The sequence below is a fragment of the Anopheles coluzzii genome, chromosome 3 (assembly GCF_943734685.1).
Source record: "Anopheles coluzzii chromosome 3, AcolN3, whole genome shotgun sequence".
Lineage (NCBI taxonomy): Eukaryota > Metazoa > Arthropoda > Insecta > Diptera > Culicidae > Anopheles > Anopheles coluzzii.
In genome coordinates, this window is record NC_064671.1 from 13,506,983 (window position 1) to 13,525,841 (window position 18,859).

The 18,859-nt window shown below is 40.0% G+C and overlaps 1 protein-coding gene across 3 annotated transcripts in view; it reads right to left on the reverse strand.

Annotated features, from left to right (window-relative positions):
- The window catches only part of LOC120954714 (polypeptide N-acetylgalactosaminyltransferase 5), a 79,287-nt gene that overhangs the window by 41,436 nt on the left and 18,992 nt on the right, over positions 1-18,859 (reverse strand). For all 3 annotated transcript variants that reach the window (XM_049610596.1, XM_049610597.1, XM_040374872.2), the window contains exon 2: positions 7,721-8,409. In XM_049610596.1, the coding sequence (XP_049466553.1) occupies positions 7,721-7,912 (192 nt within the window). In that variant the 5' untranslated portion in view covers positions 7,913-8,409. The remainder of the gene's footprint in view (positions 1-7,720; positions 8,410-18,859) is intronic.

Consider the following 18,859-nt stretch of genomic DNA (forward strand, 5'->3'; position numbering starts at 1 on the left):
GAATAATTGATAACGTCTTATCTGGAGCAGCCTTTGCCAAGCGATAAGTCTTGATCAGTAAAGCTCCTATCAATCGCATCCCATCAGAGCAAAGCCGCCCCTTCTCAACCAATGTCATCCTAATACCGTGTCTTGCTGTCTGTCTTATTTGATCGGAGCCGAACAAGTAGAAATAGCGGTTGTATCACCCGACAGTTAAATTTTATGGCAACAGTTATAAAGTTGTCATTATCAATTATGTAACGACCATTTCTACCCAATAATAAACACTGTACTTTGGGGGAAGAGCGAAGAAAGATGCACACACCAAGAAGAATGCTTTTGACGCCATTAAATTGGTCATTATCGAGGTAGCCCTACGGTGTTTTGGTGTTGCAATGTAAAACGATGTACAAATTGTGCGAAAACTATTCTACTTTGAGTCTTTTCTAGTTTTATACAATTTCTCTTCCTGTTGCTTTGTTTTTGCTCTTTATTTTTTTCTTTGTATTCATTTTTTGTTGTTTTTTTTTTTTGTTATCATTCGCCCACCCACCTTTCCGATTAAAAGCAGACAGTGCAAGGAGATCCATTTCGACCGTTAGTCACCTGACCAACGCTTTAGACAAAAAGGAAAAGACATCCCTTAGTTCACCGCCACCGATTTATGGTTTTACACTCTCTTTCTCTCTTTGTTTCTGTCTACGGGGTTCTTTTGTTTAATCTTCCCCTTTAATGGTGTGCCGCCCCCTTCGCCACGGTTGCCTCCTCCGCGGCGATGTAGAATTTTACGCGATGTGGGGTAGGGGGGGGTGAAATTATCATAATTTACTCGCCACCAACCATTTCGCCGCTGCTACTACGCGGGTGTGTTTTATTTTGTGGCTTGATTGTTCTGGAAGTTTGCAACATTTTCCCGTAAACCAAGGTGTGCGGGTTACGAGCTTTGTCGTTTTATCTCAGGCACCTTGCTCCAGCAGGAATTTATGGGGTTTTTCTTCTTCTTCTTCTTCTTCTTCTTCCGTTATCTCACAAACCTCGTAACCCTGTTGTTGTGTTGGGAAGGGAGATGGTTGATGAAACCATAAAGTACATCCCTGTAGCGAATCATTCACTTCGCAATCTTTTAATCCTTTTTTAGAACAAACCAAAAATGCAAAGGAACATAAAGGCTAGCAGCATCTTGTGTTCAGTGTTCAGTGCTAGTAAGATAACATGAAGCTCTTTTATTTTGAAAGGATTTGTTTTGATAGCACTGAATAATTATTACAATCATTAAAAGGTGCACACGCGTGGAGATGACCTTTTTATACTGCACATAGCTTACAGAAAAAAAATCACAAGACGTATTATTGCCGCATTGTAATGTTTCTTTTTTGTTCCTTTTGTGTGTACATACCTGTGAATATTTTTTTTGTACTTGCACCATTCTCTATAGTTTCCTGCTTGATGATGAAATAAAATATTACTCATGTTTTAAATTTCATTGTGTAATATCCTGGAGATTTGACTCCTTGTTAGACCATAGTGCCCAATTTGTCGGATCGGAATATGACCATCACCGTGACAACTGTGCGACAATCTGACATGTCAGAATAAAGATCATTCGTTTACGGATCGTTGTACTGACCTTCAGCCTTCTGTTTATTCTTCTGCCTTTTTTGTGCCTTTGTTATAACTTAAACGTTTAATTCGAGTTGTTACAATTGATAGACTGTATTGTTTATTTCTAAATTCTGGAAATTTACATTATTTTGGTTATCCTTTTATTGCTCTTCTTCATACCCTCAATTGATTCTTAAACTAACAATATTTTTCGACGTTGCACGACCGTTGGTGTAGGTGTAAACATCGCATAATTTATGGCGTCAGTCTCATATTTTTTCTCTGTTTAAATAAATTTCCTTTTTGCACGTATCCTTAAACTCCTTGCAATAACTCAAAAGAAACAGAATAATAGATTATTTTCCATCATTGCAAACATCAACAGCATGTTTACAATATTCCACTCTATCCCTTAGAAATAATCCACCAAATGATTGAACTGTTCTATACTATAATGTGATTTAAAACCTGTCATTTAAGACTGTTAATAAGTATCATTTATTTTAGAAACTAGTTAAGGCCCGGTAAAATCTACCGGATGTCCTCAAATTTCGAATCATTTTCAAACTCTACACGTCCAGTGGCAACAACCATAACTCATAGGTGTTTGAGTTCTTATTTGTTCTTACAACTGTTTTAACCTTGTAGCTTCCTTGTTGTTACAGTTCTTACTGTACATTGCAGAACCGTTAAATATCGATGAGGCTACTTTTGAGCCATACTGATGTAAATCTTAAATCTTAAATGCCTCTGTAGACGCAAATGTATAATTTTTTGATTATTATTTTTTGGTTATTGGCGTGATTTTTTTGGAAAGCATAGCTAAGTAGTAACCCCTACAACGTGTTCATTGAATAACGTATTGATGTGCAGTGGATTAAAAAATTAGGGTGCCTTCTGTTTTTTGTGCCCATAAATGTTAAGATTGAACTACAAAAATATGATATCGCACGTGGTTTGAATTCCATTTCTACTCTTTTTTTCGACTTATGTTTCATACGTTAGGTAATTAGTAATAGATGCTTAGAACAATTTCAATGTAAATTTGCTTGGTCTTTAATTTCATGAGGGTCATTTCCAAAAACGCCATCAAAATTTTATTTTATTATCCTGAAACTGGTTTTGAAGTATTCAATGGAAAGGGTATTTGTGTATGAGACATTTGTTATTGTTGTGCCAAATATCAGATTTCGACAGTGAACTATCCCCTCATATAACCATTCCAAATGTATAGTTCTAATATTCCAATCTATACTGTTATAGAAAAGAATGGTTCAGCACTGTTATAGCCTTTCCAGATCAATTAACTAAATTCACATTTACTTGCAAACTACTTTATTTACTCTTGCCGCCCCACATTTGTCAGATTTTGCTTCTAATTTGACGTGTCCTTAATTATAACGTGGTTGTTCTTAATCGACAACATAGTACGGTGATAGCATCACATGGTAGATATTGCCGTCACTCTTGATAGATACAGTCAGAATCTTTTCAGCTCTCTTGACCACGTTACAGTAAGCATAGTTTCATTGTGGATCATTCTGCAGTTGATGCTGATCCGGCTGAATGCAGTGCGCACGGTTGTCTCCACTAACGCGCAGTATGTTGCAGTCATGTAGCACAATGAACCATCTCTCCCTTTAGTGCTTTGTTCCCGAAGGACATCCTGAAATAAGTAGTTCTTCCCGCCCTCGAGCAAATCGTTAACTTTCAAGCCATCAACATCCGCCGCTTTCTTGCTCGGAATTTCATCAAGGCTTTTTAGCATATGGCCGCTTATGGTCTCTCGGCTACATCCGCCTCTTATTGTCATGCGTTTTCCTTGTCCCGACTCCAATATTGCGGAGTCGTAGATTTGAGGGAGTAGTAGATTTGGGGCGGTCCCGTGGTACGTGGTCGTCAACTCGAACGACTCAATAACATGCCCGTCATGGGTTCAAGCCCATGGACCGTCCCCCCGTAGCAAGGATTGACTATCCGGCTACGTGTTAATGAATGTATGTAGTATGCGAGGTGCTTAAGCACCAATAATGAGTATGGTTGGCTTTATTAATGATTGAATGAATTGGAATATCAACCATGTCACAAATAAGCTATTTTGCACAGTTTTCAAACATTTTTTTTAAATATTGCCTTGAATATCTTGATTTATAATGGGAAGGGGTATGAGATGGGTGCTCAAATCGGTGTGTGTAAACAAAAAATCTAAGTAACCATTGCCCTCATTACACGCGGGCTGGCAGTGTGGCATGGAGCAAGTCCTTTCGCAGCAACTCGCGTTGCTAAGAGAGCTGCGCTCACCGCTTTCGCTCTCTCGCTGAATGTTTACACTCACGTCATTGTGGCGATTTTCGATTTTATATATAGCGAGACTACAGTAAAATTATATGCCCGAAAAGCTACATACATGTACGTACAAAAACACTTTACCAAACCACGCACGTACATTCATCTATCGTCTATCCGGCATGTGCTAACGACGGCATGGCATAACGAAACAACAACAAGCTAAGCATACAATAAACTTAACACTATTTCGCTCATTAGCCATCTTCCAACTAGCTACCAACACATTCGTTCGTTCATTCAAGTGTTTTGGACGGGCTTTGAAGTATAATCTCCAGTCTTGCATTCATAATGAAACAGCACCCATACAGCTTCCCCACATTATGCACCGGGGCTTTGAAAGCAACAGTTAACAGCATCCTTGGGGCGTGGAGGGAGTGGGGGCGGACTTATAGTAGTCGTTTTTATCATCCAGCCAGGTGCAATCATAGTCAGTGCCCACCAGCGCTGTTTGACGCACAAATTTCTTCTCATTTCGACGCACTCGAGAGTTAAGAAGCCATGTTAGCTTCGGCCAATAACCACCACCATGGTGCTACCGGACCGGCCAAGAATGATGCGCTACGCCGTTCGCCGTACGTTAATGTAGCGCCCCCAGTGTACCCGCCCTCGTGTAGCTGAAACGGTGCTCCGCTCCGGAAATTATGCATTCAATGTACGTTTATGTACGTTTATTTCCGCACTAATTAAAAGGCAAAACATTTGCGCGCTTCTCGAATTTGCCACCCACTTGAGCCACCCAGCATTGAGGCAGCGGGCACCCAGAGCGGGATGATGGCGGGTGGTGGCGACAGGACGCAGGCATGCATTTTGCGTCAAGTGCAGTCGCACACTAACTTGATTACGCGTCCAGTGCAGCACGACCAAAACACAACCAGGACAGCGGACCGGTGCAACAGTTTATTCTCGAGTGCCTTCCCCGCTCTCGCGACGCACCTTTAATCCTGCCTGACCGCTCCTGGGTGCATGTGCATAAAGCATAATAGCGCTACAAGTTGCAAAGCTTGAGCAGAGACGGTACGCCACTCACACAGCGACACAGAGCCAACCGACACAGCACAGTGCGAACACATAAAATGTTGCAACTTATCTTCGTCTTTCGTGTTTATGTGCGCCTTTGTGACACGTGAAACGTGTTTTTCTCTGTGTGTGTTTGTATGTTGTTTTTGTGTTGAGCATAATATAAAATAGGAACGATTTAATTAATTTCCATGATGTGTGTGCCTTCATTAACAGAAACTGTGAATTTTTAAAGTTTCTCGACTGTTGCAAGTACCTTTGGGTTCATTCAAGTTTTAACTAACACAACTTACAAAAGATAGCATAAAGGCAGTAGCCTTGGCTTTCGATATTAGCATTAATTTATAATACTTAAAACAAATATTATATAAAAAATTTTAAACTTTCAACTTATTACAAAGAAAATCCTATTTTTATTTATGAATTTTCCAAAAGTCCACTTGCAACAGCAGTTGCTAAGGTAGCACAGCATGGTTCTTGAATAGACAAAAAAAAGGCAACAAAAACCAACGTATCCTTCCGACTCATAATTTATGCTAATGAAGTCGGGGACTTCGTTTGAAGCACAACCTGCCAATGGTAGCGGAACCCACTTAAACAACTCTTTCTGCCCACCACGCCATTTACTGCAGCACAGTCATCCGCACAGGGTCAGTGCAAAAGGCATACTATCATTGCGTTGAAGCTTGATGAAACCACAACGAGATTTTATTCTACGGATTCTATTGGATCTTCTCACTACAGGAATATAGCTGGAAAATATTTTTTGTAGCTATTTACTCTGCTTATGATGCTTACAAATTTTTTTCTCTTTTGTTATTTCTTAGTTATGTGTGTATGTGGGCACAGAACACTTAAAAAGATAATTTCTTGAAAGATAAAAAAAATGAATCCACCATCCACAACGAGTAGCAGTTGTTGTGCAGCTGTGCCAGTCCGACGGAGAAATTAAGGACGGACACAAATTCACCGGTACCGGCTGGCGGGTTGTAATAAAAACACTTGACCTTTTGAAATTTGCTCCATTACACGGACGGGGGAAGGCATATAATCCTAGGAAGGTTGGGGAAGTTAAATTGAATATAATCACAAGTTTAATATGACATTTTTTTTAATTTGCGCAAGCTCCAATCAGGGTGCGTCAATAATGTTTTTTTATGGGAAGGGAGTCTAAATTAAATTCTCAATTTTGATGTCACTGTCAATATTTACCGACACATAGCTGGAAAAGAACTGTTCTTGTCCGTTAATGAAAAGATTAAATTCGTAGTAGTGTTTTTAATAAAGTTCAAATTATTCTGGAATATAAATTTAAAAATAACATGGATTACAGTTGATTTACACAGCGTTTGTCACTAAAGTTGGGGTCTAGTGTATATCAACTTTTTTCTTTCGACGCATGTACTTCACGTCTCTAAGTTAACAATTGTTGCCAGTAGTAAAAATCGTTACAAATTCACATTTTTACGATATGAAGTATATTTCAAAGAATTGAAAAGTATCATCATCAGTATCAAAAGTATCACATTAAACATTAAACTGCGAAAATGTGATACAATAGTTACACCGAATTCTTAAAAGCACCTAAACTAGCATAATTCAACGACTAAAATTAGGGAATTTTGGAACACATAGTTACAAATCTTAAGAAACTAGACACATTTGAATGAAAAGAAATTCATTTATAGTATAATACAAATGGAAATCATGAACTACGATGCGAAACCTGACAGAAACGATTGAAAAATGTTTCTATGGTACTACACACCCCATGCGTGTGTTGTTCGTACAAGCAATAATCAAATAATGTCTGACTTAGTACCGTCGCCCGACATAAAACAATCGAAAAACTCTCCAAATATAAAGTTCTAAATTTGTTTAACCACCTCTTTCCACAGCTCTATTCCCTCTTCCTAGCATCCTAAACCTCCGTCCTATACCTTCTAATACAGGTTAAAACTTTTCTAGATTAATCAACGGAAAACGTATGAAAGCCCCGGATAGGCACAAACACACCATCTCCCCTCCACTTTCCGTCCTCACTGCTTTGCGCACAGCGATAAAAGGGTTTTTGGTTATTGATTTATGTAATTTTCTCAACATCCGAATGAACCACCACCACTTGAATCACAAAAAAGGACTACCCATCCCGATAGCGATTGAACTGTACCGACCTAAAAATACAGCACCAACACAACCCACCCTAATTCATCACGTCCCTTTTCGCACACACACACACACAGAGATGATCCATTTCGGTTCCAAAGGTGCCATGTGATCGATAGCATCGCATCCATTTTTCAACCGAAGATAAAACGAAACTCGGATGTCCCTGTGCTCTGTGTTCGGTGTGCGTGGTATGATCGATTTTTTATTTCCAGCCTACCAAAATACGGTACCTTTTTTGGATGTAAATGTCCCAGGGCGGTATTTACTAACGTGCAAATAAAATGATTTGCAAACTATCTAAAAACCAAAATGTTTGACATTTATAACACTATCAGGCAGGAGTAATGGACATCTAGGGACTGTCACTTGGTGGTCTAGATGGATTGATACATTAGCGCTAATAGAATGTTACCGTAATGCCAGATGGGTTTGCCATTCTCATGTGGCACCGAGTTCCAGAATGCTGCCAACAAGTGCACTATACACAGCAATCACGTAGTAAATGCCGTCGAAAGCTGATTAGATGCCTTATTAAAAGTAAACCCGAATATTCCATTTTATACACAAACACAACATAACACCTCTAAATCACTCTACTTACCTCAACATCATAGCCGTCGCCGTTCCGTTTGCAGAGCCAGCTTGATCCGCCACCGGTACTGGGACAGTCGGCATATTTCACTATCAGTATCACATCGATCAGCAGCCACACGAGTGAGGTGAGCACTACGATACGGCAGGTGTTGGTGCGAATCTTCCCCCGGAACATTCTGTTTAAGCTGACAACGGACATTTCTTTCAAATTTACGGGATTCTCAGTGCCTATCCACTGTTCCACCAGTGCAGGAGCCGGGCGGAGGAGCAGTGATGAAGTGGAATCTACCTTCACGCAGATTCACCACGCGCACACGTGCAGCACTAAATATACTTCAACATAAAAGATCGGCAGCTGGTAACTGCACTGCAACACGCCACACTGTGTAACCACACATGCACCTAAACGCAACACAAACACACACACAGCCTGCGCAAACCGTGGCAGAAGAGTGCATCAATCTCTTCTCTGTGATTCTGCTACGGCACATCAATACTGCTAACGATTATTGCACTTCAACTAGTAACATAGTTACACATTTCATACTTCATATAGGCACAGCGAAACTAATATACACACGATTTACGTACAAAACAAACAAACTGCACTGGATTGAAGAAAACAAAAAACAGTCGCGATTCACATTTTATGCTTTTTGAATAGTTGTGTATCTTTAAAATGTTGACATGCTATTTCTACAATGAAAAAAATGAAATTAATCTCTTTTGATGTAATGTATACGTTTTGTTTTAGTCGCTGGTACAATGGGACGCTCCTAATGTTTCTCTGTATCCATTACCATCCTTACACTATTTGCTGTTGGTCTGCACAGTTCAAAATACATTTTTCGTTATGACGTCCAGTTTTATCGATCCCTACTACCATTAACAAAACAATATGCAATCGTGCACCACATAGCGCAAGGTAACATATACACACAGTCCCTTCATATCGAAAAGGCTATGTGTGGCTATGGGATGTTGTATGTGTGTGTGTGTGTGCTGTTCGTTGCTTACCATCGTACAAAAATTTAGTGATAAGCCGGAAACTACTCTACCGGAAGCCAATTTAAGTTTACAAGCAAACGGTTAAATATTTATCACAAGACAACAAAACACTTCAAAAATGTACGTTCGCAAACGAGTGCACTTTCACCGAAACCGTGCGCACGCAAACGATCTACATTACATGCAGCAAGCTTTTGGTTCGCTCCCCCACCCGCCGACAGCAAACGCCAACAGCCACTTCCGGTGAGCGCGTGAGTGCACTTGCAAAAACTGTAGCAACCATTTGATCAACACATCTAGGGAATTTTGCAACCAGCTAGACAAGTTTTCAAAATAGTAATCAACTACACAAGCCTGATAATGCGAAACAATACATGTACACTATATCGAACATTGTAAGTTAATTAAATATTTTCGTCCGAGTAAAGCTACCTGCAAGTGATGAGTAACATTTCCTGCACCATATGATTTATTGGGGGTTTATAATCAATTATTATAATCGATTTCATTTTGTACTCATCTTTAAACCCTTCAACAATGGGTTCAATATTGAAACGATTGAAACCTAACTCTGCTGATTCTCAGTTATCTAATTTAGATTGTTTATCAAACTTTATTTTGCCCTACACTAACTTCCTCAACACTTCCAAAACACCATGTTGTCCTAACAAAGGAGCATTTGAATGAAGATACAAGATACTAAAGTGGGTGAGCAGTTGTTTTTTTTCCAACTGGCATGCCGTCAGCCGAAAATTCCTTTAACCCAGATAATAGTGCTGCTGACCAAAATCCTACCCGTTCCAATCGGACTTTGTCAAATGGGGAAGGAGGATTTTGTGTTTTTGTTGTCGAGTCACCTTTGGGGAAGAAGGTGCAGGCGTACCGGTGATGTGGCATCACATTAGCCACAGAACCGCACCATGTGGCTACCGAATGAATTTTAATGCCTTTCCGATGAATAATTAGCAACGGAGGATTTCCGTAACGCCTACATTCAACGTTGGCCCACGTAACAACGTAGCATGTGCTTAATATTCGGCGACGATGACGATGGTGCTGACAATGGGGGGGGGGGGGGGGGGGGGTTGTCGAGGCAAAACGGGTGCGGAATGACGATTATCGTCCACGATGATGCTGGTAATAATGATGATGCAGATGATGAAAGTGGTTTTAATTTCCAGCCAAAGTCCGTGTAACTTTTGTTTTAATGATAATCATATGACCACACTTCCATCACAGCCGCTCACCACCATCTCTGTCTCTCTCTCTCTCTTCCCTGGAGATGAGTAAAATCATGCTGTGTGAACATTTTCGTTTTGTTTGCATACACCTGACCATCGTCAACGGTTTGTGTGTATGTGTATGGTTGGTGATTTTCCCTGTTTTACTCCGCCACGGTCGATGGTTTTTTATCGATCGTTAGTGTGTTCTCGCTGTTCGATCTGCAATGAAAGAAGACATAAAAATATAATAAAACATCATGTTTATTACGGACAGCTTATGAGGTAGTTTCGTTCCTATCAGCATCATATCTTTTGTTTGTCTTAGGTTGACCAGGATTCATCGGGCCCAAACGGTAGCTTGCTTTTGGATGTTTGGAGCTGTTATCAGCAATGTTGTAATTACCTCAGATCCCCACAATATTGGCCCATGCATGAATAGCCTTTTCATTAGGCTGAAAGGAGTGTGCTCTTTTGCAACCATTATGTATAGCAAATAAAGTATCAAAAACAGTTAATAGCAGCATAAACAAATATTTACCTAATGATTGCTTTTTCTGAACAAAACTATTCCAAAACATCATCATTATCACCTACGATCCTAAGCATCCGGCAATGGTTCTTCGAAACATTATTTATCTTAGTTGCAGTGTAAATAAAACTAGATAATTATCTACCATGGCATGATATACGAAACGGAATCAAGCCCCTAACATCTAATGATGACACAGGCTACCATTCATTTCTATCTTCATGGGAGAGCTATCTCACCGGATAAGCAACCCATTTCCCATTTGCTGAATGCGTATCGTTTCGTACCAGAATCTTTCAATGTACTTATCGTAGACACACATTTTGGCATACTTCCCCTAATGATACACATTCACGCCTAATTGGCACACATAATCTCCCATGCCATGCCATTTCTCTTCATACTATTTACAATCTCTTGTGCCGAAAGTATTGAATGACAGGGTCACCTTTTACGAAGACTTGTGGAACCAACGCCTGAACCATATTGGATTTGGAAATTAACTTAAAAGTGCATACTGTACACAGAGGATCTCCCAAAAGAATATATTAACTGTCGTAGTATCTCCGAGCGTGCAATAAAGCTATGTTTTTAATCAAACAGAAATGAATGCTGGAACTAAAGCAGAACCAAGAGTTATTTTTTGTTGTTATAATTTTAACAGAAAGAACAAATACACACTCTTTCAGGACGCACAACATGGCTTGAGATCCTGTTGAAAGAAAATTGCATCCCGCGCTACATGCACGGTCCGCACCAGCCGTAATCTAAACCATTAAACGCTGAAACCATTTACAGGTAGACGGTGAATACAGCAGCGTACACCGTCAGATGAAAGCATAAAATCTAACCTCCCCCCCTTTTTTCCTCCCATTCCAGCCCGGGCCACTGAACTGAGAAAATGCATTCTCCCCCCTAGGCGTGCACAGCCCAGAGCCAGTCCCGCCGTCAGTCGCCGGTTTATGACCGGAGCTGCTCCGGCAATGTAAAAGAAAATAGTTTCACCCGGCCCGGGTAGGGTCAGCTCAGGCGAAAATAATCGCCCGTGCAATGCGCGACCACCGAACACAACGACGAACACACAGCCACACAATTCCGGACCAGCGAGATTTTCGGGGCAGCGGAAAAGCTTGCACATAAAGCATCCATCGTGAAAAACGAATAACGGAGCTGTGTGTGTGTGCGCCAGTGAGTTTTGTTTTTTGTTGGAACCGCCCGACGCCCGACCGTACCTGCGATTATTCAGGAGATTGAAGATATTTAAATAAAAGCCGCGCGACGACGGTTGTAATTTTATGCAAATACATGACCGACCACCGGAGCGAACGCACGCGGCCATAGTTGCAGGGAAGGTGGAACAGTAAGGTGTATTGAACCTTTTTTTTTTAATATTGTAGTCGAAAAAAACCCCTCCGTACTTTCTCGATGGTCATGGAAATAAGGCACGGTAATTTTTAAACCGTATGCATTTGTGCGAACAAAATGGGTAACGCACACGCTAACGGCTTTCTGCTGAACAACGAGAATAAGTTCTAGCAAAAGCCATGATTTGCTATAAACCGAACTAGCATTTTGCTATTGTGCTAGGCTACACATACAAATTTTACATTACAAATTACAATAGACACTAAAAAATGTATATTAAAACTGCAGGCCCTGAATTATGGTCTGCAATTTTTTTTAAATTACATTATTTATGCAACACTCATAAACCACCGAACGACTAAACATGATGTTTCATGCATGAATAGAGTTCCTCACGAAACATGATTTTAGTTTAAATGCATTTTGTTCGGCTTATTATCATTAATGTTTTTTTTTGTACTGAATTTGTGTATAATTATAAATAAAAATTTGTAATAAAGTAATAAATTTGAATGTGAGAGATCGTTCACAATATCAACCATTCATTATAATCATGCATTGTATGTTTATTATCCTTATAAAAGTTCAATACCACAACGTACTATTGTTACTTTCAATTATTTATGGGCAATTTTTGCGTGCTCTCATGCTTTTTAATACATATGTACATAAAAACGGCGCGCATAAACTGAAAAACAATAATTTGTTGTAACTGGGTGGATTAAATTGATACGTTTTGCTACTAATGTTGAACAACAATATCGTTTCACCAGCATCGGTGTGGTTGAGTAACGCGCCCTGCTCTTTGTTCGATGCATTATTAATCGCATGGCAAGCAACATGCTTCATACATATTTTAAAAGGCCTCAAATATTGATAAACATGTGCCATATACCCGCCAACCGCTACCGACGTGTCTAATTGATTTTTTTTATTCTTTTACTAATACTTTGTACGAGAGCTGAGTGCAACAGCCATTAAGAGAATCCATCTAATTATGTTTTAAGTGAAAATGGTAAGCAAAAGCAAACTATTCTTTTTCCAACATTAAATAACGTACGCTTTAAATATTTGAAGCGTTGATGGCAGCAAATTTATCAAAAAAACAGCAATCTAAAATATGCTTAGTCTACACTTGGCTCTCCTTCATCAAGAGTGGAAACATTTTGCTCTTTTCTGGTATTGAAATACCTTCCCAAAATTTCCACACAACCAATAAACGCAAAACCCGCACAGATTCTGCAACACACCTTGCCAACCTAAGCGCAACATGGTAGCAAAAAGCCAACTCATCTTCTACTACGGTATGTAAATTAAAACCATTCCTTCATCGGCACATACCCGCAGCATGGTCAGTGTAACTTAGATTATGAAACCGGCAGACATCTGCATGTGTCTATGCTACGTCCCACAAGGTAGGGGCATGTTTTTCGAACAAAAACAAAAAAGCAACCCCACTTCAGCTTTCTTCATCGTTTGCAAACTTCGCTTTAAAATAGTCGTCATGGACAATGTATTTGCTCCATTCACGTACCGCACTGTAGGCTAGCGGGTGCGAGGAAGTAGTGTTGGTTAGGTTCTATGCATGGAAAAACCTCAACCTCAACCGTACAAACAAATCCATGAGCAAACTTTTGCAAATCTGAAGGGGAGAGAGAAGCAAATAGAAAGAGAGAGAAAGAGAGAGGGAGTGCCTATTTACAAACAAAGCTCCTTATCAGCTTTGCTACGGTGTTTTACTTGATATAAACAAACAGTTGATGCAGGTTGAAGCTTCTCGTACGCTGCTGATGGTGTACAGCGAGGCAAACCCAGAGAGAAGCATCTACTTGGATCATTTAGTAGGACAATGTACCGATTTCAATGATAAAACTCACCCTCAGGTGAAATTGATTGAACTTTGTTAGGTGGAATGGTCAGCCTAGAGGTTCTGTTGACAAAGTGTGTAATTTAAACGAAAATGTCCCGCTAACACGTACAGTCTCTGGGTAAATATATTAAAGCTGCACGCATTGCATTTGAATCGGCTTCAACATATGCTGCTGGAAAGCTTCCCCGCACTCCGAAACCAAAACACCATTGTCAGCTCTTCCCGAGCACTTCCGAAACCGTGTACCGTGGGCAACGTTATTGCTTCCGTTCGAAATCTAATAAATTACTACAGCTGCTTGACGTTACTGCCCACCGCCGCTGCACTTAGTAGTGCATCTTGCAGGCATTCCGCACAACCACAGGCGGCACTGGAGGCTGTTATGAAACCGAAATTTCAAGTGGAACCCACCACCATCAGCTCTTTCTCCTTGCAGGAGTAGCAGCAGTAAGCAGGAAAAAAAATCCCATCGGTGTTGGGTTGGAAAATTGGACACAAGTACACAAAAAAACGAACACACACACACACACACTTACACCAAACGTCCAACCCCTTCGGTGGCATATATTCTACAGCATCCGGAACACACAACTGCTGTTCGTTTCGGTTTCGACCCAATATATTAGTGTGAAGTTCAGCAATTGTCCAGAGCCTTTGCAGCAAACTACACACTTGGTTGCTGCTGATCGGAAGAGTTGATAACAGTTAGAATGTAAGAAATGGGAACGGTTTTTTTTTCTTCGTTGTGCCCTACAACACTGGTACGAGATTAGTACATCTGCAGCAATTTTCAGCGAGATGTTTCCTCTGCCCTTCTTCCTCCGTTACATACATTGCCTTCTAGTATAGAGTTGGGTGTGTCCAAAAATCGGACAGTTGAATGGCACCCGCTCGGATTTTTCCATTACTGCACAATGAATCGAGCCGCGACTAAATAGCACACCATTCGAAAGAAAAATTCTTACATGTGCGAAAGCGATGCAAAATTCAAACAATGTTTTCCATTCAACAAGCTTTCGTGTTTCGGAATATTACGAACATATTATGAGTGTGCATTTTTGGCATAAAATGAAAATCTAGACTTGAATTAATATAAAAATAATCCTTAAATTGCTCTCCAAATATTTTTGTTTATTTTTATTCATGTGTTGGAATTATAACATATAATTTATTATCAATTAAGTGACATTTTCTACGGTGATTTTGTTTTTCCTTTCGAAAATCTATAAATTCGCGTAGGTCATACGTCATACACATGATTTTATTCTGTAGTTTGCAAACCAGAAATAAGCCAAACATGAAGCCCAAGAACTTCGAAATTTGGAATAGACATACACAGATTCAATCAATCAACAAAATTTTGGATAAAAAGAGTTGTTGTACCGTTGTAAATTTATGTATAAAGAAAAGACTAGTAAAATCTTGGAGAACAATAACTAGACACTCAAAACTCAACTAGCTATGGTAAACGTGTGTGAGGTGAATAATCATGTTTGAGTTTATAAACGGCATTAAAAATGAAGCTTAGCTGCCATCCACAAAAGGACTCCTGCATACATTCTTTCCAACGAATATCGGTCAATGCGTTTCCTGTGCGGAATTCCAAATGTGAACTATCGGCTACATCATTCTCTGCCGGGTGGAATGAACTCCATCTCATTTTTCCAATTCAATTCATACGAACATTGTGCAAAAAAAAACCGTTCCTCCTGCTCTGCACACAAAATGCCTTTTCTTTCGACACAAAGAAACTGATGAAAAGCTACTGAAGGGAATCGTGTAAGGAATGTTCATATTTGAAAAATCTTCATTCCATTACCGTGGCGTGGCGCGGCCTTTGCGGGATTCTTTTTGTGCGACAGTTCGATTTTTTTTTGTTCGCTCGCAGGTCACCCAATTGTGAGGAACTACTCGCCGGGAAATGGTGGAAGAAGTTGGGGTTTCACTTTCATTTTCTTCTTTGCATATTTTTACTTTGCCAACTGGCATCATTGGAATACCGCATAATTCACAATTTTTCTCGTACATACCCTCAGTCGTCAGGTCGGGCCTGACTAGCATCACTAATGCTCCTCAGTTTTTTTTTCTTCCTAGCTTTACTTCGCACGATTAAGAACCGAGCCTTAAGTCGCATGGCCCGCATCACGGAGGCTTAATTACGGCAAAATACGATAGAATGCTCCGTGTCGCCCAATAAACAGTGTCGCTCCATATAAGCAAATGAACGTAAATTAATTACAGCGTACACACATGCGGTGAATAATTATACCGTGTAGCAGATGGTGCGTCATCCAAGCGAGGCGAAAGGAAAACGGGGAACGTGCAAAGTCCTATTATTTCAAGAAAGCAGTATTTATTTCTTACTTTCTTCTCGACTCCTCCAAATCACTTCAGCGATGGTCTACTGTCAACTTTAAACAACTTTTTACGTTGTCAACATTGTAAGTGTTTCCATCGAATGGTTTCGATCAGAAAAAGGTAACGTATTTGGTTCGACACTGGCAATACGGGGTTTAAAGAGCACAATAAAGAACCATGATATCGTAAAAGTCTACTACTTTAAAAAAAATAAAGTTAGTGATTGAAATTTAAAATACCACAATCAAAATGTTGTTTTTCCAAAAAACTAGTTCCACATTCAAAAAGAATAAATTATACAATTCAATTCACAGCTGCTTACTTCGCCTGTAAAATTTTAGTTTCATTTTTCCTTCCAGGTCATTTCACACATTTTCAGGAAACATTGAATAACGTTGACCTTAATGCTTCATAACAATTCACACGCCGGTCGAAAAAAAAAACTAAGATCAAGCGCGATTTGATGTGAAATGTGAAATAAACGTGTGAAATGTGCCGTTTTTATACTTTCCTTCTACTTCATTTTCCATAATTTGTATTACTTTTTCCACTTCCTCTAAGAGCTGAAAACACCGTGCATGGACGTTGTTTCTACACATATCGACTACCTGTGCGTGGCGCAAAATTTACCAGCACAACAAAACCGATTTTTCAATTTAGGAAACATTCGATCACAATGCGACAAAAAAACTATAACCAAAAAAAAATATATTGCAAAAAGAAACTATGTACCGAAAAACAACATACACACTAACGGTTACGTCCAACATTCCTGACATACCGTATTATTTTTGCTATGCTAACCCCCTATCCCAACCATTTCTTTTCAATATTCTACGGGGCCCGAACCTTGCAGAAGTGGGTTCTCCTTCCACACGTTCCTTTTTCATATGTTTTTATTATGTTGGCCAAGGATTATAGAAAACAAACATAGCAGCGATAAAAATGGGACCATTTTTTGACTGTTGTCGCATATCAAGCAGGTCACGGGGCCACCAAACAGGGCTGAAGGATCCTTCCCAAAAAAAACTGAACAAAGCAAGCATAGGAAGAGATCCCATTTTCTGGAACATTTATCGTAGCAACGGCAACGAGGCGACCTTTCCTTTTTTACCCGGCACACCATCCATATGTAAATCGATACGATTTTCATTTTGTTACCTGGAATTTTCTTATTCAATCAACGCACAGCAAAAAAGTTCCTTTATCCATCGATAAGTAACAATAAAACTATCAATTTTGGGTGTATAAGAGTGTACCAATAGCGTAAGAGTTCATATGATATTCCAAGAAAAAATACACTACACAGCCAAAACGGAAGTGACATATGAAGCTATACAGAAGGCTATATTTAGAAAGGCATCTCAAATCGAAACTCTCCCATTTCTTTCTGCTCTTTAGCGCACTGTTATCACTATATCACAACGAATCCAATTGTGCTGCAAAATAAAACCGAAATAATTGGAGACTTAACGTGCTGCTCACCATCTGAACTTCAAATCCCGCAGGCATTTGCGCGCCCATAAATCGTGCGAACGGAAAACTCTCATACCCTCTTCCCCTACCGAAAGCTCCAAAATCGCAACCGTTCCACCGCTAGTGGCCCGCAAACTATAAATCCCGCAAATAAATGTCAGAGTGCCTCCTAAAGCCCACCGGACACGGCCGCACACGTATCGCATCAATGACGAGCATCATTTTTGCGCGATTTATGACGCTCCGGCTCTGACGATTGCGCGCATGCTGCCATTTGCGCGCGTAAAACCCGGGCCTCTGCCTAAGTGGCGAACATGAGCCGAAACTGTGAACCATCTCTACGCATTTAACGCCTACGCCTTAACAAACACAAACTGTCTTCGACAGATTTTGGAAGCGAGGAAGGATGGGAAGTGTTCCCCGAGGATGAAATGAATCGTAGACACGCACACTTCGCAGCCCATCCGCTCCATACGACATTAAATCAGTACAAACGAGCCCAACCCTACCATCCCCAGCGTCGCGAAGCCCAGCGCTCCTGTTTCGCATCGGAAAACTAGATTCACTTTTCGCCCGGGTCATCGTGCGAGGGTAGAGAGAGCATCGTAATTTCATAGCGTCCGATGGCATCATATCATCGCCGGCACAGACTGACAACACAGCGAGCGGAAAATTTATAACCAGTTGCACTACTAGTGCCACCACGCGCCCCATTGCGATGGGGAATGGGGACGTGCAGAATGGACATTTTCTTATCCGTCGAGCAGCAGTAAACCACCGATCTTCCGTGAAGCAGAAAGTAACCCTTCGATGACGCGGTTGAAATTTTGATTATTACATTTATAAGAAATAAACTCTCTATATATGCGAATACTGCTTAAGTGTAACTTGAAAATCAATCGTATCGTTGTTTGCTTGGAAAAGGGTAAAAATTAATTAATTAAAGTTATTCCATAATGCTTTTTGTGAAACAATTTACGAAAAAGCTAATAACTAGCCTACTTCTGGATCGTATGATAGAAATAGACACAGGTATCTGAGATTTGTTCACCCGCAAGCACAATAAGAATTGATACTTGATTGCATTGAATTGAATTGAAGAATAATAACCGTGGTCCATACTGCTCTAATGGAAAGAAACGACAATCTGAATGAAAAGTTAAACCCAACTCGCAATCATTTGAAAAATAATTTGGAAATGAGTCTATATTCTTAAAAAGAAGATAAATAATCTTTTATTATCGTTAATTTACTGGACATTCTGGAAAATCGACAAAGGATCAACCGATCGCTCAGGATCTATAAGGTCAATCAATC